We start from the raw sequence: 24,035 nt of genomic DNA, 5'->3' as shown, positions 1-24,035 counted from the left end.
CGCAGTTAGATCTTAGAATAAATACTAAAGGCAAGTTTGCTTCCACTGTAGAAATGGTGCTTAAATATTAAACTATGTTGTTTTTGTCCAGCCACTCAGTCATGTCCAACTCTTTGCAACCCCATGGATTGCAGCATGCCAGGCTTGTCTGTCCTTCACCATCTCCCAGAGCTTGCTCAAACTCATGTCCATTGAGTTGGTGATGCCATCCAACCATCTTGTCCTCTATTGTCCCTTTCCCCTCCTGCCTTCAATCTTTCCCAGCATCAGGATCTTTTCTAATGTGTTGGTTCTTTGCATAAGGTGGCCAAAGTATTGGAGCTTCAGCTTGAACATCAGTCCTTCCAATGAATATTCAGGACTGATTTCCTTTAGGATTGACTGGTTTGATCTTGCAGTCCAAGGGACTCTCAAGAGTCTTCTCTAATAACACAGTTCAAAAGCATCAATTCTTTGGTACTCCGCTTTCTGTATGGTCCAATTCTCACATCCGTACATCACTACTGGAAAAACCATAGCTTTGGCTAAACAGACCTTTGTGGGCAAAGTAACATCTCTGCTTTTTAATATGCTGTCTAGGTTTGTTATAACTTTTCTTCCAAGGAACAAGTGTCTTAATTTCATGGCTGCAGTCACCATCATCAGTAATTTTGGAGCCCAAGAAAATAAAGTCTCTCACTGTTTTCATTGTTTCCCCATTTATTTGCCATGAAGTGATGGGACCAGAAGCCATGATCTTCATTTTTTGAATGTTGAGTTTTAAGCCAGGCTTTTCACTCCTCTTTCACCTTCAAGAGGCTCTTTAGTTCTTCTTCACTTTCTGCCATAAGGGTGGTATCATCTGCATATCTGAGGTTATTGATATTTCTACCAGCAATCTTGATTCCAGTTTGTGCTTCAACCAGCCCAGCATTTCACATGAGGTACTCTGCATATAAGTTAAATAAGCATGGTGACAGTATACAGCCTTGAGGTACTCCTTTCCCAATTTGGAACCAGTCTGTTGTTTCATGTCTGGTCTAACTATTGCTTCTTGACCAGCATACAGGTTTCTCATGAGGCCGGTAAGGTGCTCCAGTATTCCCATCTCTTGAAGAGTTTCCACAGTTGTTATCCACACAGTCAAAGCTTTTGGCATAGTCAATAAAGCAGAATTAGATGTTTTTCTGGAATTCTCTTGTTTTTTCTATGATCCAGCAGATATTGGCAGTTTGATCTCTGGTTCCTCTGCCTTTTCAAAATCCAGCTTGAATATCTGGGAATTCTCAGTTCATGTACTTTTGAAGCCTAGCTTGGATAATTTTGAGCATTATTTTACTAGCATGTGAAATGAGTGCAACTGTGAGGTAGTTTGAACATTCTTTGGCATTGCCCTTTTTTGGGATTGAAATGAAAACAGACCTTTTCCAGTCCTGTGGCCACTGCTGAGTTTTCCAAATTTGTTGGCATATTGAGTGCAGCACTTTAGCAGTGTCATCTTTTAGAATTTGAAACAGCTCAGCTGGAATTGCTTCATCTTCACTAGCTTTCGTCATGATGCTTCCTAAGGCCCACTTGACTTTACCTTCCAAGATATCTGGCTCTAGGTAAATGATCACAGTTCATTGTTATCTGGGTAATTAAGATCTTTTTTTTGTATAGCTCTTCTATTTATTCTTGCCACCTCTTCTTAATATCATCTGCTTCTGTTAGGTCCATACTGTTTCTGTCCTTTATTGTGCCCATCTTTGCATGAAATGTTTCCTTGGTATCTCTAATTTTCTTGAAGAGATCTCTAGTCTTTCCCATTCTGTTGTTTTCCTCTGTTTCTTTGCATTGTTCACTGAGGAAGGCTTTTTTATCTCTCCTTGCTATTCTTTGGAACTCTGCATTCATATGGATATATCTTTCCTTTTCTCCTTTGCCTTTTGCTTTTCTTCTTTTCTCAGCTGTTTGTAAGGCCTCCTCAGGCAACCATTTCGCTTTTTTGCATTTCTTTTTCTTGGGGATGGTTTTGATCACCGCCTCCTGTACAATGTCATGAACCTCCGTCCATAGTTCTTCAGGCACTCTATCAGATCTAATCCCTTGAATCTATGTGTCACTTCCACTGTATAATTGTAATGGATTTGTGTTATGTCATACCTGAATGGCCTGATGGTTTTCCCTACTCTCTCCAATTTAAGTATGAATTTAATTAATTTAAGTAGTTCATGTCTGAGCTACAGTCTGCTCCCAGTCTTGTTTTTGCTGACTGTATAGAGCTTCTCCATCTTTGACTGCAAAGAATATAATCAATCTGATTTTGATATTGACAGTTTGGTGACCTCCATGTGTAGAGTCGTCTTTTGTGTTTTTGGAAGAGGATGTTTGCTATGACCAGTATGTTCTCCTGGCAAAACTCTGTTAGCCTTTGCCCTGCTTCATTTTGTACTCCAAGGCCAAACTTGCCTATTACTTTAGGTATCTCTTGACTTCCTACTGTGCATTTCAAATACTAAACTAGAGTGGCCTTAAATTTCAACAGGTAGATTAGAATCATTATTATTACTGTTTTTTTCAACATGACACATATTCATACACATCTATTATGCAAAATACAAAAATTTGTATAAGTAAGTCTAAAATTTCAGTGTTCTCCCAAATTGCCTGAACATCAGAATCACTGAGAGAATTTTTTTTATAATTATAGCATGCCCAGATCTGCTAGGTCAAAGCCTTCCAGCTGTGGCTCAGAGAAGTGAGTTTTCAGATACACTGACAAGGTTTGGGAACTAGGCCAGATAAATAAACTAAATAGCTAGCTAGAGTTTTAGGGAACAACCTTGTCGTATAACTAACTTGTCATTTCTTGTTTATTTTAGAATTTTTATGCTTTTTGTTCTTTTTCATACTCATCACATTTTTTTTCTTATATCAGCTACCTTTTTTTTACATCAAAGTTTTATTTTCAGAATATTATAGAATCTCTGGTAAGAGGGAATTTTGGCAGTCATGGATCAAGCCTCCTCTGAATGGTAAAATTCCCTCCTCTGCCTGGCAGCATCTTTCCCAAAAGGTCAGTCATCCTGCCTCTGAGCAAGAGTTCCAGATTAAGGAATTGACTCCTTTGAAATAGTTCATTTCATTTTTCTATGGCTGTGTTGGAAAGTTCTTCCTTATGCGAAGCCAAAGTCCATCCTCATCTAACCTCTGCTCTTAGTTCTACTCTCCAAGCCCACCTAACACCAAGGACTTTTTCCTTGTCTCTCCTCCAGCCCATCAGAAGTTTGGAGATAGACATTCGATCTCCTCCAAGTCTGCTCTAAGTTAAACCTTTCCAGTTCTGTTAACTGTTGATCATGTGATTAGAGACATACTTTTAAACAACCCACGTGATAGAAATTTCCTGCAGTTTATCGTAGTCTTTGAACGTACAGCACGAGCCTCACCATGAAAGAGTGGAGACATGGGGCCATGGGCATTCTCATCCAAATACTACATTGCAGTCTGTGCGTCCTGCCATTGCCTGACTCTTCGGATACATCATTCCTTAGTCTCTTCACCACAAACTATAAAGCACTGTGTCCCCTAGCTAGTATTTGAGTATTTTTCCTGGAATGTAGTGAAGGCCTTCCCTTTCAGCCCTGTTCAGTTTCAGCTCATTAGGATCTGTTCATTCCAATCTGTTGAAATTATCTTGGATCTAAATTCATCCATCTCGTGTATCAGTTAGCCTTCTCAGCTTTACAGCATCAACAGAGTTGATGTTATCCAAGTCCTTATCCTAGTAAATTAATAAATCAAAAAGATTCGGTCTAAGAACATCAGTCCATTAGTCAAAGCTCTTTGGGTGGAGTTCACTGAATTATATTATCTTCTAGCTCAGACGGCTCATGAAATAAGAAAGATTTTTTCAAATGCTTACCTGAGTAACTCCACTGTTCTTCTGATCTGTCAGCTAGTCTATCAGCTGTTGACCAAATTAAAAAGCAAGTGAGGATAAGTAGGCATGATTTACTCCAGGCGGAGCCTCACTGGCTCCTAGTGATTGAGTTCTTTCCCTTTTGTTCAAAATCATCTTTTTAATTACCAGTTTTAAAATCTTACCAGCGATATCAATATCAAAAGACTACTAATAATATCCATCTCATTACTCTGTGGGTAAATAAGATAAGTACTTATCCTTGTGCCTTGCGTATTAGAAGCCCTTTATATGAGGTAGATAGGATTCAAGAAGGCAGCCCAAATAGTAGGAAATGTGATTCTTTGGCATCACAGAGATCTAGGTTCAAATCCCACCACTTACACGCTAGGTGAACCTGAGCAAGTTATTTAACCTTTCTGAGCCTTCGTTTGCTCATCTGTAGAGTACTTATTTTGAAAGATTCTTATTTTAAAAGTGGCAATTAGGAGTAATACACAAAAAGTTCTAGGATGCTGTCATTTATTATATTAATAATAGTAAATAAGAGCAAAATTTGTCCCAAAGATTGTTGACAATGGCTGACTTCTCTCATCAGTAGGTTCTATAGAACTGTAGTTTCTAATTGATTGAACATTCATTTGGAGCAGTTAAGTGCCCATAAAGAGCTTATTTTCCACCTTGGCAGTGTTGGTTCTAGCCCTTATGGCTTTAAAATCAGTCTGATTAACCAAGAGGATAGGAATACCATGGAAATACCAAGTATTCCCACTTTCCCTGTCATTTAGATTTTATTCTTTCTTGAAACCTAAGACTCCTATGAATTGATCACCAAAGTACTTATATATATGCTGTTGTTCAGTCCCTAAGTTGTGTCTGACTCTTTGTGACCCAATGGATTGCATCCTGCCAGGCTTCCCTGTCTTTCATTATTTCCCAGAGTTTACTCAAGCTCATGTCCACTGAGTCGATAATACAATCTAATCACCTCATCCTCTGCCTCCCCCTTCTCCTTTTGCCTTCAATCTTTCCCAGCATTAGGGTCTTTTCCAATGAGTTGGCTCTTTGCATAAGGGGGCCAAGAATTGGAGCTTCACTTTAGCATCAGTCCTTCCAGTTGTTCAAATCTCCTGTGTTTAAACATAATAATAGAAATCACACGAGAAGTTGAGTCAACATCATAGAAATTAATAATTTCTATACATCAAAGGAACAGACAGAATTAAAAGGCAGAAAACAGTTGTAAAGAATACTTACAAGAAATACGACAAAGGATTAACATTTTAACATGTTTACTATCCATCAGTCATTGAGAAAAACACTAAGATTACACTAAATATTTTACAGAATAGAAAATAAAACCTATTTTACAGAGTAGGAAGTATAAACAATTAATGTGGGAAAGTCTTTCATCTTAACTCTCTAGTAGCTAAAGAAGTAATGAAAATGGAGAGAGAAACATCATCATCATCCAGTATGATATGTCCTAGGGCTTCCCAGGTGGTGCTAGTGGCGAAGAAGCTGCCTGCCAGTGTAGGAAACATAATAGCCAAGGGTTTGATCCCTTGGTTGGGAAGATCCCCTGGAGGAGGACATGGCAATCCACTCCGGTATTCTTGCCTGAAAATTCCCCATGGACAGAGGAGCCTGGCAGGCTATAGTCCATAGGGTCACAAAGAGTTGGACATAACAAGCCACAGCATGCACACACGCATGTCCTAGGACAGGAAGGGCCCTTTTAAGAAGAAACCTAGGAACCTCCATTCCTTTATCTTTGAAAGAAGGAGACTTTGCCTTATATTCTAAAAAAAAGAAATAGTAGCAAATCCACACATTGTACACCTTAAACTTACACTATTAGTATTTGTTAATTATATGTCAATTAAAAAGGGAATGAATGTTTTATTGTAAAAATCTTGTAAGCATGATAGTATACAGATCAGATCAGATCAGTCGCTCAGTTGTGTCCGACTCTTTGCTACCCCATGAATCGCAGCACGCCAGGCCTCCCTATCCATTACCAACTCCCAGAGTTCACTCAGACTCACGTCCATCGAGTCAGTGATGCCATCCAGCCATCTCCTCCTCTATCGTCCCCTTCTCCTCCTGCCCCTAATCCCTCCCAGCATCAGAGTCTTTTCCAATTGAGTCAACTCTTCGCATGAGGTGGTCAAAGTACTGGAATTTCAGCTTTAGCATCATTTCTTCCAAAGAAATCCCCGGGCTGATCTCCTTCAGAATGGACTGGTTGGATCTCCTTGCAGTCCAAGGGACTCTCAAGAGTCTTCTCCAACACCACAGTTCAAAAGCATCAATTCTTCAGCACTCAGCCTTCTTCACAGTCCAACTCTCACATCCATACATGACCACAGGAAAAACCATAGCCTTGACTAGCTGGACCTTTGTTGACAAAGTAATGTCTCTGCTTTTGAATATGCTATCTAGGTTGGTCATAACTTTCCTTCCAAGGAGTAAGCGTCTTTTAATTTCATGGCTGCAGTCACCATCTGTAGTAATTTTGGAGCCCAGAAAAATAAAGTCTGACACTGTCTCCACTGTTTCCCCATCTATTTCCCATGAAGTGGTGGGACCGGATGCCATGATCTTCGTTTTCTGAATGTTGAGCTTTAAGCCAACTTTTTCACTCTCCGCTTTCACTTTCATCAAGAGGCTTTTGAGTTCCTCTTCACTTTCTGCCATAAGGGTGGTGTCATCTGCATATCTGAGGTTATTGATATTTCTCCCAGCAATCTTGATTCCAGCTTGTGTTTCTTCCAGTCCAGCGTTTCTCATGATGTACTCTGCATAGAAGTTAAATAAACAGGGTGACAATATACAGCCTTGAGGTACTCCTTTTCCTATTTTGAACCAGTTTGTTGTTCCATGTCCAGTTCTAACTGTTGCTTCCTGACCTGCATACAGATTTCTCAAGAGGCAGATCTGGTGGTCTGGTAGTCCCATCTCTTTCAGAATTTTCCACAGTTTATTGTGATCCACATAGTCAAAGGCTTTGGCATAGTCAATAAAGCAGAAATAGATGTTTTTCTGGAACTCTCTTGCTTTTTCCATGATCCAGTGGATGTTGGCAATTTGATCTCTGGTTCCTCTGCCTTTTCTAAAACCAGCTTGAACATCAGGAGAGAACCCATGCAGATTAATTGTTGACAACCAGGTCAGTGAAGTGGAAGTCAGTGGGTTAATCATCACACTGGCGGGAGCTAATTCCATTTCTGGTGACAAGCATTCAGCTCCCCATGGAGGTCCCCATAGCAAACGTGCAGTTTTAAGTTCGCAGGCTCCCGTCTGTGGGAAGTAACTACTGAAGACCCACTGTGGCTGGAAAGCTGTTTGTCCTTTTTGGTAAACTAGACAAAAGCTACAACAGCAAGAAATGTATATCCATATATAAATATTACTTTAAGCATGGCCTTTACATGCATAGCTTTCTGTTTATTTCTTCGTGGTAACTTCTTTGTAAATATTACATATCCTTCTCTCTTGTTTATTTTTTAAAAAGCTATACTACTTAATACATGCATTCATTAAAGCACTTGCATTGACGACCTCTGTCCCTCAGAGATTTCCATCACAACTTGTTACTTACAAGTTCCTTTGAATATTAACCAAAACTGGATTAAAATAGTTGGGAGTTTTCTTAACTTTAATTCACTCTTTTTAGTGACTAAATTTCACTAACTTTTTCTGCAGCTTCACTCTACCTCCTGAAAGACCCTCACCCAGGTCACCAGGGAGCTCTTAATTGCCAAATTTTATGGGCTGCTTTTAGCCTTTCTCTCACATCTGGTCCCGTGGCATTTGGTACTCTAGAAACTTCCCGCTTTGGCTTCTGTGACTCCGTCTCTTTCTGTATTCCTCCTTGCTCTATTCATTTTCTTAATTTTTTCCTTCCCAGAATGTGTCTAGACAGAGGATTTTCTGTGACTGAGTCTTTGGCTTTCTCTTAAAGGGATCTTTCCACAGCTTCAAGTGGTCCTGTGTGCTGCCGCTCCCAAGTGCCTCTCAACCTTTCGTGTGAACTACAAACCTCATGCCGACTTTCCCTGGACCCTCCCCTGCTGCATCTCACAGGCATCTCATCCTTAACATTCCTCAACCTGGACTCATTATCCTGCCCTTCCGAACATGCTTTGCTCACATTCTCTAACTAGATTAAAGTTAATTAGGTTACTTAATATTAATGTAATTGGATTAATAATGCCCAAACATGGGCATCATCCTAGATTCTTTCCCTCACTCTTCTCGTGAGATTGTTCCACATATTTCTTCCTCTATGGTGCTTTTCAAATCTGTCTTCTTTCATACATTGCTGTTATCCTTTTTAACCTTAATCATCTCTTTCCTCACTTATTCATTTATTGATTCAATGGACTGTTCAGTAATTTAATTAAAAACATATTAGCACTAGCTTTAGAGGTGGTAGTAAGTGATAAGAAAGACAATTGGGAAGAGGGTTTCCCTGCAGGGAAGGCCTCTCAGACCTGAAGCAAGAATGGGAGCCAGTCAGTTGAAGAAGGGACAGCAAGAGTGAATAGTATGAGGCAGCATAGGGTTCAGAACATTCTGGAAGCTGAGTGCAATGACTGGAGAGAGTGCCATCAGATGAGGATGGAAAGGTGGTCAAAGGTCAGGCCCTGCAGGTCCAGTGGGCTTTGGTAAGGGGAAACCAGGGTTTTGAGTAGGGGGCTGACAAGATACATTTAAATTTTAAGAAGATGGCCTTGAACACCATTGGACCACAGGCTGGACAGCACCCGATGTCTGGACTTTGAACTCCCAGGTACTGCCTCCAGACTTCCATCTCTGACCCAGATTAAACCAGGCCATTCTTCCATCGAACATGCTATAACCACCTCACCTTCCAGATAAAGTCTGAATCTTTATGTAATAGATTTCACTGTATGGTCTTTGCTTACTTTTTCTAACCTTCTATTCCTTTTGAATATCTGGTACTTTCTGCTCAGTTCAGTTCAGTCACTCAGTCGTGTCTAACTCTTTGCGACCCCATGGACTGCAGCACCCATGGCCTCCCTGTTGTCCATCACCAATTCCCAGAGTTCACTCAAACTCATGTCCACTGAGTCAGTGATGACATCCAACCATCTCATCCTCTGTCGTCCCCTTCTCCTCCCGCCCTCAATCTTTCCCAGCATCAGGGGGTCTTTTCCAAAGAGTCAGCTCTTCACATCAGGTGGCCAAAGTATTGGAGTTTCAGCTTCAACATCACTCCTTCCAATGAACACCCAGGACTGATCTCCTTTAGGATGGACTGGTTGGATCTCCTTGCAGTCCAAGGGACTCTCAAGAGTCTTCTCCAACACCACAGTTCAAAAGCATCAATTCTTCAGCGCTCAGCCTTCTTCACAGTCCAACTCTCACATCCATACATGAATACTGGAAAAACCATGGCCTTGACTAGACGGACTTTTGTTGTCAAGATAATGTCTCTGCTTTTTAATATGCTGTCTAGGTTGATCATAAGTTTTCTTCCAAGGAGTAAGCATCTTTTAATTTCATGGCTGCAGTCACCATCTGCAGTGACTTTTGAGCCCAGAAAAATAAAGTCTGTCACTATTTCCACTGTTTCTCCATCTATTTGCCATGAAGTGTTGGGATTGGATGCCATGATCTTTGTTTTCTGAATGTTGAGCTTTAAGCCAACTTTTTCACTCTCCATTTTCACTTTCATCAAGAGGCTCTTTAGTTCCTCTTCACTTTCTGCCATAAGGGTGGTGTCATCGGCATTTCTGAGCTTATTGATATTTTTCCCAGCCATCTTGATTCCAGCTTGTGCTTCATCCAGTCCAGTGTTTCTCATGATGTACTCTGCATATAAGTTAAATAAGCAGGGTGACAATATACAGCCTTGAGGTACTCCTTTTCCTATTTTGAACCAGTTTGTTGTTCCATGTCCAGTTCTAACTGTTGCTTCCTGACCTGCTTACAGATATTTGAAGAGGCAGGTCAGGTGGTCTGGTATCCCATCTCTTTCAGAATTTTTCACAGTTTATTGTGATCCACACAGTCAAAGGTTTGGCATAATCAATAAAGCGGAAATAGATGTTTTTCTGGAATTCTCTTGCCTTTTTCATGATCCAGTGGATGTTGACAACTTGATATCTGCTTCATCTGCCTTTTCTAAATCCAGCTTGAATATATGGAAGTTCACAGTTCATGTATTGCTAAAACCTGGCTTGGAGAATTTTAAGCATTACTTTACTAGTGTGTGAGATGAGTGCAACTGTGTGGTAGTTTGAGCATTCTTTGGCATTGCCTTTGTTAGAGATTTGAATGAAAACTGACCTTTTCCAGTCCTGTGGCCACTGCTGAGTTTTCCAAATTTGTTGGCCTATTGAGTGCAGCACTTTTACAGCATCATCTTCCAGGATTTGAAATAGCTCAACTAGAATTCCATCACCTCCACTAGCTTTGTTCTTAGTGATGCTCTAAGTGCAGCAATCACAGATGGAGGTTCATGACATTGTACAGGAGACAAGGATCAAGACCATCCCCATGGAAAAGAAATGCAAAAAAGCAAAATGGCTGTCTGAGAAGGCGTTACAAATAGCTATGAAAAGAAGAGAAGTGAAAAGCAAAGGAGAAAAGGAAAGATATAAGCATCTGAAATGCAGAGCGCCAAAGAATAGCAAGGAGAGATAAGAAAGACTTCCTCAGCGATCAATGCAAAGAAATAGAGGAAAACAACAGAATGGGAGAGACTAGAGATCTCTTCAAGAAAATTAGAGATACCAAGGGAACATTTCATGCAAAGATGTGCTCCATAAAGGACAGAAATGGTATGGACCTAACAGAAGCAGAAGATATCAAGAAGAGTTGGTAAGAATACACAGAATAACTGTACAAAAAAGATCTTTACGACCCAGATAATTATGATGGTGTGATCACTCACCTAGAGCCAGACATCCTGGAATGTGAAGTCAAGTGGGCCTTAGAAAGCATCACTATGAACAAAGCTAGTGGAGGTGATGGAATTCCAGTTGAGCTATTCCAAATCCTGAAAGATGATGCTGTGAAAGTGCCAGCAAATTTGGAAAACTCAGCAGTGGCCACAGGACTGGAAAAGGTCAGTTTTCACTCCAATCCCAAAGAAAGGCAATGCCAAAGAGTGCTCAAACTACTGCACAATTGCACTCATCTCACACACTAGTAAAGTAACGCTCAAAATTCTCCAAGCCAGGCTTCAGCAATACGTGAACCGTGAACTTCCAGATGTTCAAGTTGGTCTTAGAAAAGGCAGAAGAACCAGAGATCAAATTGCCAACATCCGCTGGATTATCGAAAAATAAGAGAGTTCCAGAAAATTCCGGGAGTTGGTGATGGACAGGAAGGCCTGGCATGCTGCGATTCATGGGGTCGCAGAGAGTCGGACACAACTGGGCAACTGAACTGAAACAATGGTGGAGGTAATGAAGATAATGATGAACTCCCTCAAAAGATCCCAGGTATGTACTGTTACAATCTGTGCCCCCAACCCTGCAGCAGGCCACCACTGACCCACGCCTTTGCCGGAGACTCCAGGACAGCCACAGGCAAGTCTCCTGTGGGGTCACTGTTCCTTTCTCCTGGGTCCTTGGTGCACAAGATTCTGTTGTGCCTTCCAAGAGTCTATTTCCCAGTCCTGTGTAAGTTCTGGCAGCTCTATACTGGGGTTGATGGCGGCCTCCTCCAAGAGGATTTATGCCATACCGACACCCAGAGCCCCTGTCCCTGTGGCAGACCACTGCCGACCTGTACCTCCACAGGAGACACTCAAACCTAGTTCTGTCTCAGTCTCTGTGGGGCCCGTGGGTCCTGGTGCACACAATGTTTGTTTGAGCCCTTTGAGCGGCTCTGGCGGGAACAGGGTTTGATTCTAAACGTGAATTCGCCCCTCCTACCGTCTTGTTGGGGCTTTTCCTTTGCCCTTGGATATGGGGTATCTCCTCACAGCCACTCCAGTGCCTGTGGTCTTACTGGGGTTTTTCTGACCTTGGACATGGGGTATCTCCTCATGGCTGAACCAGCAAAGTGCAGCGCCTGCTCCTGACCTTGGATGTGGGGGCGGGGGGTGGGGGGGCTTCTCTGGTACTTTAACCACATCAAACTACTTTACAAGTCTCAAAAGGGTTTGGACTGTGCTGTCCCCTTCCTGTTGGTCCATTTAGTTCCTCTTTATCCTTCAGGATCAGCTTGAGAGCCAGATCTCTGAAGAAGCCTTTATCAACCCTCCCCGAAGCGTGTGCCCCTCAGGGTGGATTCTCAGACTAGTTCACACACCTCTCCCTCAGTGCCAGGAAGCAGCAAGGCAGCGGGAAGGTGCATCTCAGAAATGGCCCATCAATGTTCCCACTCAATGTGGATGACTTTGCCCATTTTCATTTTCTCTCATGTTCATTAGTACTTCTTTTCCTTCACTGCCTGCTAAGTCGCTTCAGTCGTGTCTGACACTTTGCAACCCCAATGGACTGTAGCCCACTAGGCTCCTTTGTCCATGGGATTCTTCAGGCAAGAATACTGGAGCAAGTTACCATGTCCTACTCTAGGGGATCTTCCCAATGCGGAGATCAAACCCACATTTCTTACATCAGGCAGATTCTTTACCACTGGTGCCACCTGCAAAAGCCCCTTTCCTTCAGTAATACAGAGCTTTTCTTAATATGACAAACTGTGCAAGCCTAAACTTTCTTTGATTTCTGTATAGTACTCTGCATATGTAAGCACTTTTTAGTTTGTAGAGACCCTTCAAATATCTGTTGCTATTTAATTTCCGCCACATCCCTGTGAGGATACGGTACAACCAGAGCCAGCAGAGAAGTCACATTTCCTGTTAATCATGATGGCGTTACTCCCTCTGTGGTAGATGATCTGGAATACTGAGAGTAAGGCACATATACATTACATCTGGTATATTTATATTTGTGTGACCATTTTTTATTTCCTCTTAGGCTGGCCCAAGAATTATTAAGAGAAAACATTTTAATTTCTACATGGTTGGCTTTTATCTCTATCTTTGTTCATCCTTTAAGAACATATTTCCACAATTATGGTTAAAAACTATTGTTTGGTTGGTTTGGGGAGGTCTCTTTGATGGGGGTTGTTTAGAGGTTTTTGTTTGCTTTGGGTTTTTTGGCTTTAAACAACAAAAATACTCTGGAGGATAGAAGCCTGAAATCAAGGTGCCTGCAGAACCAGGCTCCCTGTGAAACCTTCAGGGAGTTTTCCTTGCCCTTTCCTCACTTATGATGGTTTGCCTGCAGACTCTGGTATTCTTGGTGTATATCTGTATTATGCTAATTCTCCGTCTTCACAGGCCTTCTCCCTGGGTCCTTCTTTGTTCACATGTCCATCTCCTTATAAGGACACCTGCCTGGTTGATCTTTAATTTCAAGGATTTGCAGGTGTTTTCTTTGTGGCCTAGAATATTCTTAAATGTTCCATGGAGATTCAAAAAAGAACGTGAGTGATCTCCTTTGACGCAGTATTAAGTGTGATATATATATATATATATACGTTAGGAATTCTTCAGGCAAGAATACTGGAGTGGGTAGTCATTCCCTTTTCCAGGGGATCTGCCCAACCCAGGGATCAAACCCAGGTCTCCAACATTGCAGGCGGATTCTTTACTGTCTGAGCTCCAGGGAAGCCCATACATTAGGTTATCTATTCTATTAAAACCCCTACTATCCCTTGATCACTTTTATCTTTTTTTCTCTGTCAAAGTTTGAGAGAGATAAATTTAAGTTTCCAACTACTATTGTGGTTTTGGTAATTCCCTTCTATGTATCTTGATATTGTATCTTATGTATATTGATATTGTTATTCAGTGCATAAAAGTTCACTATAGTTAAATTATTGTCGAAAGTATCAATTATCAACATAAAATAATCTTTCACTTTAACTCAATACTCACCTTATAATCTCCGTATCAGATTATTGTACCATTTCACACCTTTTGTATATTTAATATATATTTTCTCACTCCTTAACTTTTTAATTCATTTTGAATGGGTCTGATAAAAATTCTAAAATATATTTAAAATTTTTAATTCATATTTAAGACTTTGTCATCTAGTAAATTTAACCTCTTCACATTTCATGCTTTTGTCCAATATTTCTCCCATCTTGTTTTTTTCTCTCTTTTTATGCTTTCCTGTTACTTTTCATTTTCTTTTCTTGTTGCTGTTGTTACACTGGAAATTTTCTCTTTGCTTTTTATTCCACTGGTTTGGAGTTTATACAGTGCAATCCCCTTTAAATAGTTTTTAGTATTTGAGCCAATATTGTTTCAACCATATTAAGAATAAAATGGTATTTATAACCTATTTTGAAATGCAGCCATGTTTTAAGAGAGCTTCAGTTAGTTTAAATGCTGATTATTTGGTGATACTGTGACAGTATTTTTTATTCTGGCTTATTTCTTAGAAAATTGAGAGTTAAGGACTAAATGGCAGAAAAGATGCATGCACATGGGGTATATATGTCTTCTTTACCTTATATTTTAAAATATTTTTCTTTCTTTTCTGAGCTTCATTTATGGTTGTTTCATGCTATAACTTTTTTTCTTTACAATTCAGTTCACTTAAAGAGCATATGTTACCTTCCAAGTGGGCTTTCCCTATCAGAGACTGAAAGGAGAAATGATGTAACAGTCTTACATTTCTGTTATATTTAACAGTATGCAAAATGTGTGTTAACATGCATTATTCCAGGTAGACTACACAAAAAGCCCTAGGTGTTACTATTCCTAATTTCTAGATAATAAAACTCAAGCTCAGTAAAGTTTAATACTTGTCCAAGATCCCAAGATACTGAAACCCACAATTAAGAACATAGAGGCTGACTTAAGGGTGAAGCAAATCTGAAAGTCAAACCCAAATCATTCTAACTCCAAATCCTAAATGTCCTTTAGCCACAGCGTAGGTAGACTAGTGGTCATGTATGGATGTGAGAGTTGGACTATAAAGAAAGCTGAGCGCCGAAAAATTGATGCTTTTGAACTGTGGTGTTCGAGAAGACTCTTGAGAGTCCCTTGGACTGCGAGGAGATCCAACCAGTCCATCCTAAAGGAGATCAGTCCTGGGTGTTCATTGGAAGGACTGATGCTAAAGCTGAAACTCCCAATACTTTGGCCACCTCATGGGAAGAGTTGACTCGTTGGAAAAGACCCTGTTGCTGGGAGGGATTGGGGGCAGGAGGAGAAGGGGACGACAACGGATGAGATGGCTGGATGGCATCACCGACTCCATGGATGTGAGTTTGAGTAAACTCTGGGAGTTGGTGATGGACAGGAAGGCCTGGCGTGCTGCGATTCATGGGGTCGCAAAGAGTCGGACACGACTGAGCTACTGAACTGAACTGAATTGAGGTAGACTTGTGAAGCTGACCCCTGGAGTGTGTGGAGTTGTCACTTGAAGATATCCCTTGGACCAGCCCACTGCCTGGCACAAGGGAGGGGCTGAGTTCCTATTTGCCGATTGAATATGTTAGAATCATCATCCCCTTCAATGCTAGGTGGCCTTGTGCCTCTGGATGTCCAGCAGGTGGCGCTGTGTAGCCAAGAGGCTGTATCACTTCCCTTTAGTGAAGCTGTTAGAGTCCATACAGGTCCTGAGAATTTCAAAAGCAGTCTATTAAAAATAGAGGGCTGTAAAGGAGATACATTAAAAAATCAATGGCTAAATATATACATATCCATATACGTGTGTATATATATATACATCATATATATATATGATATTTATAAATAAAAGCATTTAAATAGTTTGTTATAATTCTTTTTCAACAACCAAAAACCCACAGGTAAAAAATTTAAGCATGATCCACATTAACCAACCAATCCAAAGCAAATTGTGATTTCAAGTTAACTGAAAAAAAGTCAGTTTAATAATTGTTTAGTTGACTTTGGGGAGTCTCCACACCTCCTCGAGTGTGGTATCTGCTTTGGATCTGAAGGCCTTTGTAGAGTACGTTGTACTTTGTTCACCCCTGTGTGGGGACTGGTAGGCGGCACGCCCCTTGGGGACACCATGAGCTCCTCTTCTTGAGGACAGAGATCACATGTTGCTCCTCTTCATGTACAACATCTTGTCCCATCAATGTGAGTGGATTAAAAGTCCAAACCTGTAACTGGTCCAATGTGGTTTTAAGAGGTGGCAAGCCATGTAACACTGAAAGAGGAGTATTCTTGTCCTAATTAGTGGGTCATAGGATGACATGGAGGGAGACTAAGGGGAGGGACTGGAAGATGTCCCTACCCTTCTTGATATAGCACACGAGCAATGTGGTTGTCTGTATTCATTGCTCCACTGACTGCTCGAGTTGGACTTGCAGACTCGTTCGTGTTCGGGTCACTATTGTCCACTCCTCTTTTAATTCTCTAGTATACTTGGGTGGGAAAGGGGACTAGGTGAGGGAAAGATTTTACTAAATACCATTTAAACCCCAAATCACTTACTATGAGGTTTTAAAATGCATTTTATGCTGTCCTGAAGATTATTACAGAATCAACTAAGTATTCACCACTTCCTGAGTGTTGAGAACTGTGGTCAAAAGATACATAAAACCTCTGTGATCAAAAGAAACATAAGAAGTATTTCCTTCTTGAAGTATATAGGCATGCTTAGGTATTATACCTGTAGTCATTAGAGTTCAGCACAAGACACCACTCATTAAAGTGTTGAGATTTTTAATAGATTTGTTATAGCGGTTTGGTTAGGGAGGAAGAGTCACCATTACTAGACTCTTAAGTGTCAACCATTATACTGGATAAATTTTAGTAATTTTTTTTTTTAAGTACCAAAAACTCCCATGAGATAACTCATTATCTCCATCTTATAGAAGAGGAAACTGAGGCTTAGAAAGTTTAAGCCTCTTGTACAGGTTACAAGCAACTTGTACAGGTCACAGACCTGATTTGTATAGGTCAGATTCAAATCCTAATCTCCTGTGACCTACTCAGACTATGATCTCCTCTCCTTTCTCCAAGACCATTCAGAATGGGCTGGTAAGATTGACAAGTCTCCACGGCAGAGCTGTGGCTTGAGTTTAGAGTGTGCCATACAAGATCTTGGAGAAGGAAATAGCAACCCACTCCAGTGTTCTTGCCTGGAGAATCCCATGGACAGAGAAGCCTGGTAGGCTGCAGTCCATGGGGTCGCACGGAGTTGGACACGACTGAAGCGACTTGGCATACAAGATCTGGTGGGTGGGTGGGAGGCAGATGTGTCTGTGTTAGTCAGCATCCCAGAAGGAAAGAGCTGGGAGTTGCAAGTGGTAATTAAAGTTTAACAGAGGGGCTGTTTACAGAGGTGTGGCAAGGTTACAAGAGTCAGCAAGGGGACATGAGGTGCTGGGAAGGATTCCCACCTCCAGGCCTGAAGGGACAGGAGAGGGAATGGCATGGCATGAGGCCAGTCTGACTGGAAAAGAGATGCCCCCAGCAGCTGTGGCCACAGTTAGAGGGTCCTGCCAAACGGCATCCAGCTAGTGAGGGAGAGGGCAGAGGGGGAAACCCAACTCCTGGGCCCCCAGATCTCCTGTCCTGCCTCCTATTGACTGAATGCAGGGGAGCCCAGTGGTGCGGTCTGTAAGGGTCAGCTGTGAGGTGCAGAGAATGAGAATTGATCTGAGAATAAAGTGAGATTGGCCTGCCCATCCTATTGTGGAGAGAGTGAGCAGCAGCCCACAGCAGGTGGATGAGAAGCCCCAGGTGGCCTCTGCTGGGGGCATCAGACTCACTGGTGTGGATAGTATTGCGGGAGGTGGTGGGAAGTGAAGTTGAAGGGCACATTGGAAGTCCCAAGCATCAGGATCAGAGACGCCTGATCTTAATCTGATATTCAGTAGTAAGCCAATTCTGTTTCACATAAGCCAATGTTAATTTATTTCTTTTATAAGCCAGAGAACTGGGGAGGAACCCTGGAAGAATGAAAAGGGAAGGAAGGCAGGATGGCTGTCTGTGTGTCTACTGAGATGGTGTGAGCGAGTGTGCCGGGTCCTTTGCACACTTCATTTGGCTTGTTCTGTCTTCCAGTGACCTATGGGATGATGAGCTCTAGTGTGTACTACTACACCCGGATCATGTCACAACTCTTCCTGGACACCCCAGTGTCCAAAATGGAGAAAACTAACTTTAAAACTCTTTCTTCAATGGAAGACTTCTGGAAGGTATTTGCAAATGACCTCTTTATCATTGAAAATTGTTCATTTGGCTTCATAAATTCAATTCAGTAGTGTCTACAGATCTTGCTGTGCACTTAACACTGGGTGAGATGCTGTAAGTTATGGTGAGTTGTTAGCACTCCTGTTGAGAACCTTGCATGTACCTTATCTCATACCTTACCTTATTTAACCCCCATTGTAACTGAATAAGGTAAGTACAAAAATCATGTCCCAGATTGTAAATGAAGAAACTGACATGCAGAGTGCTTACATGTGGCTAAGAAGTAAGAAGAATGGACTTCTCTCTGGTGTGACAGAGACTTCCTCATCCTAGGTTGTCATTCATTCAGTCATTCATGATGCACTAAATATCTGTTGAGTATCTCCTAGGATATAAGGCCCATGAGGGCAGAATTTGATTGTTTTGTCTGTTTTACTTCTGTTTTTGTCTCTTTTGTTGATGGTGGCTTGTACCCCAGAATAGGGATTCATGTGCTTAGTACAAGGCAGGCATATTCTTTCAAAGATCTCTAATGTAAAATTCAACCCAGCCCCTCCCCAAATTGTCACAAATTCCAACATTAACATTAGAGGATAAGCTATAAGCGATATCATAGGAAAAATATTAAACTGATATCGAAGTTATATCCAGAATCTAAGAATATGGGAAGGGAATTTGGAGAGAAAATGCTTGTTTCCTCCTGGGGAAATACTTTCTAACATTCTTCTTATACTCTGGCGTCACAGCTGTTGATTTAAAGATAGAGGAAGTGGATCACAAGAACCAGAGTACACTAAATAATGCCTAAAAATTCTTGGAATCAAAAACCACATATATAAATCTTCCCCATTTCAATAAAGCAAAGCATTTCATCTCAGTTGACCCTCTGATAAAGATAAGACACTGGGAAATAACTCAGTGTGACAAAAGTGAGTTTGTCATCCCTAGAGGCAAACTAAGATGTCTCACATATACACAGTTCTGTGATGATGAGTGCAAACTCTAAAAACAGAGAGGAGGAAGAGGGGTTGGGGGCTAGAGGGTTCACAATATGACGGAAAACTCCAGACAGTGTAAAGATCCACCAGATAGCAGACTGGTAATCAAAGCAATAGTCTTTTATCTCTGCAATGATAATGAACCATGATTACTATGTGGGATGCTATTTTAATAAGGGAAAGTGAAATTGATCATGGTTATAGATTTATGCAAATGACACCACCACCCCCCCCCCGCCCAGCCTTTAGAACTAGGGTAAAAAAAATCCAAGTTACTATTTATGAAGTGCCCACTTTGTGCCAGGTATAGCAACCACACAAAAGACAGATATTACAGGGACTTCCCTGGTAGTCCAGTGGTTGGGACTCCACTGCAGGGTGTGCAAGTCCGATCCCTGGTTGAGGAACTAAGATCCCACATGCCATGTGATGTGGCCAAAAAATAAAATTAAAAAAAAGATAGATATTACAGACGCTCAAGTCCTCGCAGCTATGTATTAAATGGTGGAGCATGAGCGGAGCAAGGTCCAGTTCCTCTGACAGCAAAGCCCACCCTTGTCACTCTGCCTTGTTCACAGAGGTGTCAAACTGTGGGTCACACAAGCATTCCAGGAAGAAACAAGGCCGCCTCTGAGCTTGGAGCTTTTCAAAAATGTTGCCTTTGCTTTCAGTTCACAGAAGGCGCCTTGTTGGATGGGCTCTACTGGAAGACGCAGCCCAGCAACAGAACGGAAGCCGACAACCGAAGCTTCATCTACTATGAGAACCTCCTGTTAGGGGTACCACGTATACGGCAACTCAGAGTCAGAAATGGATCCTGTTCCATCCCCCTGGACTTGAGAGATGAGATTAAAGAGTGCTATGATGTGTACTCCGTCAGTAGTGAAGACCGGGCTCCGTTCGGTCCTAGAAATGGAACGGCGTAAGTGTCTGTGGCTTGTGGACCTGGGCCCTGGCTTCTCATGGACATTCATTCTGTCATTTTCTGACCCCTTCACCAAGGAGAATTTGCCTTTAATGCTTATATTTAAGGCTGCAGCCAAACTTAGGCTTCTCAAGTTTTCTCTACTTTTAACATGCTTCAGCTTCCACATATATATTTTTTAAAAGGCTTAATTATTGACCCCATCCCCACAGGCACAAAGCTACCTGGGCCTTCAGAGGTTTCTTTTAAGATGCCTGGATCCTGTGTTTATAGATCCAGTGCCATGGTTCACTAGGTTGTTTCTAGGAAGGGAAAAGATCTCTTCCCCAGGAAGCTAAAAATAGGAATTACCAAAGAAAGCACCTCTCTGATACAACAAAAGACCCCTGCTGGGGGCAGGGAAGATGTGAACTTGGAATCTTCCTCCATTGAGTCTGAGGTCTCTCTCCTTATTCAGTGTTTTTCAGATGACTTTAAAATAAAATCTTATTTTGGCAAAGGCAAAAAAAAAAATTTCTTTTGATACAGAAATTCTTTTTTATTAGCTGTTAGAAATAAATTTGTGTTCCAAGTACAATTATTTTAAGTGTATGATGAGTTTTTGAGGCAGTTTTTCTGTCTGGTTTAAAACCTGTCCTCAAATGTGTGTTTATGATTTTGAGTACATATCTACATTGTGTTTATTTGCAGGGATTTTTTAGTGTTCTTTGATAACCATACTTAAAACATCTTGTGTATCAAGGGAGGGCAGTCATTATTTCTAGGATTAGTATAAAAAGTGAGAAGAGCTCTCAGGCTGTCCCAAGGTGGATCTCTTGGATCATGGGCCCTGGGTAAGTCACTATGGGTATAATTTTCTTCTAAGCTTTATTAAACTCTTTTTGGGTTTCTCTAGATCCCTTTGTTGGGAACTAAGATCCCAGAATCCATATTAGTTGACACACTTGAGGGCAAACACCTTTTCTGTAACCAGGTTCCTTGTCATTCATCCAGTGCACACCCTCTTTAATGCCCCGGCCTGTAGGAAACAAACTTACTACACATCAGATTTAGAGTAAAGGGACTGAATCCTCAAAACACAATTTTTCCAGGTTGTGAAAAATGATTTTGTTCTCTAATGCTCCGTTTTCTAGTTCTTGCAAAGTATAAGCATGTGTTTAAACTGTGGCTCCTTATCTCATATTTTTATTTATTTATTTTTTCTTATCTCATATTTTATTTCATGTCTTGATAAGGGAGATGTATGCAGCCTCTACTCCGTGCCAGGTGTTATTTAAAAAGTGAATTCATGCATTATCTCCTCTACTTTTCACAGAACAACTTTGAAATAGGTGTCAGTTCCACACTATAGACGAAAAGATGGAGGCTCACTTATCCAAAGCATTTCCGCTAGTAAATGGAACCATGCTAGGATTTAACCAGCTTGACTCCAAAGCGTTTCTTCTGTGATACCACATTGCTTCTTCCATATTAATTATGTTACTCTGGTGGTTGCTGTTGCCCTAAGCTTCCTGTCAGAATTCAAGCTTCTTGATGGCAGGAACTCTGTTTTGTTCAACCAGTATATTTCCAAAGCTTTGAACAGTACCAAGAACATCCAAAATGTTCAGTAAATACATGTTGGATACACAATGAATTAGTGATTTTCCATGCAGGGTTGGCTATGAAGGGGTCCTTCCTGTGTGTATTTCTAAACCATCCCTGATCCTGCCAGAATCTGAGTTATTCCCATTTCGCCTTCCCTTCATCACCATACTTCTTGAAAAAAGAGTCTTCACTGCTTCTTCCTTTTCGTTACCATTGATTCACACCTTAACGCTTAAGCCTTTGCTTTTGCCATCTCTCTCGGAAGCTACTACTGGGCTTGTTCTATTTGCCGATCCACTGATCCATTGCCAGCCTAATCCTCATCAACCCCTCTGCAGGATACGGTCTTGTTGGTTGCTTGTTCTTTTGACTTTGGTGAGTGATAGTGAAATAGAGCTCCTCTTAATTCTACAACTCCCTTCCTCTCTCTTATTTCCAGGTTCTATATTCAGATCTCTATCTTTTCTTTCTTTATACTCTCTCCTTTGGTATTCAGATGGCTCCCATTCTCTTCTCTGTTTGATGATTCACTGTTTCTTCAACAAATATACTGAGTGTTAACATGTGCCAGGCATGTTCCCAGTGAATTCTCCCTTTTCTAGAAATGCCCTTGGTTCTGGCTGGAGTGAAGAAGCAGTGTTCTGTCACTGCTAACATTCGAGTGATAGAGGATGAGTCTGCATGCTACCTGTAGCTCCCGTCATTCAAAATGCCCCAAACTGAACTCATCACTTTCTTGTTGGATCTGAACTCCCTCCTGTACACGGCACCACCATCTTTGAATTGCCCAAAAAGAGACTCAAGGCATTTTTCAGAGGTCTCCTCTCACTTGCCCCAACTTCCAAATCAGTGCCAGGTTCTGTTGACAGTCACTGCCATGGCCGTGTCAGTTCTCCCTTTTCCTTCCCATCTCACTGCTCTAGTTCAGGCCTCATCGCGTCTTGATTCTTGTAGGGACAGGTGACTCAGCTGTGTTGGGGTCCGCGGGACCACCCCCAGGTTCAACAAGTTGCTCGAAGAGCTCCCTAGATTCAGCATATACTCACAGCTACGGTTTATTGCAATGAAAGGGTATATGCAAAAGCAGAGAAAGGGACAGGCACGTGGGGCAGAGTCTGGAGGAAACCAGGTGCAGTTTGCAAAGGTCCTCTCCCAGCGGAGTTGCGGGGACATGCTTCCTTCCTCCAGTAACACACTGACAACTCATAGGAAACGCTGTCTGTTCAAGATGCTCATCAGACACTTGGTGCCTGCCCTGTTTTACTGGGTGCTGGTCACATACGCAGGCTCTGCCTGGCATATCCTCAAATCCCAGACTCCCAGAAGCAAAGCAGACATGCAGCATAAGCCACCTTGTTTGTATAGAAGCCTAGGTACCTCAAGCCACTGTTTCTGGCCAGAGAAAGTGTTTTATCAGTGTAGGGAGCTATTTACCACCTAAATTCCATATAGCAACTGAGGACCAACCTTGCAAGCAGGGCTTTTTAAGAAACGGTGGTCTAAGACCCGCTATGTTGACTCTTTTCTGCCTGTGAATTCTCTGTTCCTCACCACGTCAGGCTTGTCCACAGCCACCAGAGTAACCCTGTTCTATGCCTCCCAGAAACCTTCACTTCGGTGACCCTGTGAGGCCTGCCCCTCACTGCCTGACCACAGTCTATCTTTCAGCCTTCTCTTCTTCATCATATGGGAGCCAAACCAAACTACTGGCAGATACCTTGTACTTCCTTGGCTCTGCAAGGCTCGGGCTTAAAAATACCATCCCCATCTCCCTGTGTAAGTCTGAATCCTGCTTACCTTCCACAGCCTATGTTCAACATGTTTTCTTCCCAAATCCTTCTCTGATTCACATTTCTCTTCATCACTGAAGCTTCAAAGACTAGCTTCCCTCAGATTGGTCCAAGCAATCTCTCTGTGCTTCTTCTTTGGTTCTTATTATCTGCTACCTTGTATCTTCATGGTTTAATTACAGCTTATAAATTTCGGAGAGAAAGGATCTTGGTTCATCGTTCTATCCTCATTAATGCCAAAGGATCATCTGCTTCCCAAGAGCCTCTATAAATGTCTGTGGATTAAATTCCCGATGCTCTGTGGAGTCTCCCTTAGTTCAGTTGCTGCCAGTGGCACTTGATGAATTTGTACCTGTTTTGGCTGGAAGTTTTGGGAGGCCTCAAGTCATCTAGTCCCAAAGTTACCCTGGGAAGGCAACCATATCAGCTGAGGACTAATAGAATAGACCTCTGAATACAGACACTTCTGGGGTAGGTTTCTGACTTTACTGTAAAAAGATTTGAGACAGAGCTGACCTCACTAAGCCTCAGGGCCCTTATTCCTAGAAGGGGGATAATAGCTGTTTGAGAATTATGTAAGAAAATGCAAAGCACTGTGGAAAGCACATTACCCAGCTTGATGAGACTTGCATTTATTTTTTATCAGTACCTATTCTATCTTATCAGGAACCAG

General features: G+C 41.7%; 1 protein-coding gene across 1 annotated transcript in view; it reads left to right on the top strand.

Annotated features, from left to right (window-relative positions):
• Nucleotides 1-24,035, top strand: part of PKD2 (polycystin 2, transient receptor potential cation channel) — a 58,748-nt gene that overhangs the window by 11,499 nt on the left and 23,214 nt on the right. The window contains exons 3-4 of the mRNA XM_027544113.1: nucleotides 17,934-18,067; nucleotides 19,732-19,982. Of these exons, the coding sequence (XP_027399914.1) occupies nucleotides 17,934-18,067; nucleotides 19,732-19,982 (385 nt within the window). The remainder of the gene's footprint in view (nucleotides 1-17,933; nucleotides 18,068-19,731; nucleotides 19,983-24,035) is intronic.

This window comes from Bos indicus x Bos taurus, chromosome 6 (assembly GCF_003369695.1).
Source record: "Bos indicus x Bos taurus breed Angus x Brahman F1 hybrid chromosome 6, Bos_hybrid_MaternalHap_v2.0, whole genome shotgun sequence".
NCBI classification, from domain to species: Eukaryota; Metazoa; Chordata; class Mammalia; order Artiodactyla; family Bovidae; genus Bos; species Bos indicus x Bos taurus.
Note: the sequence above shows the minus strand (reverse complement) of the source record. Positions and strands in the feature narration are given on the sequence as shown.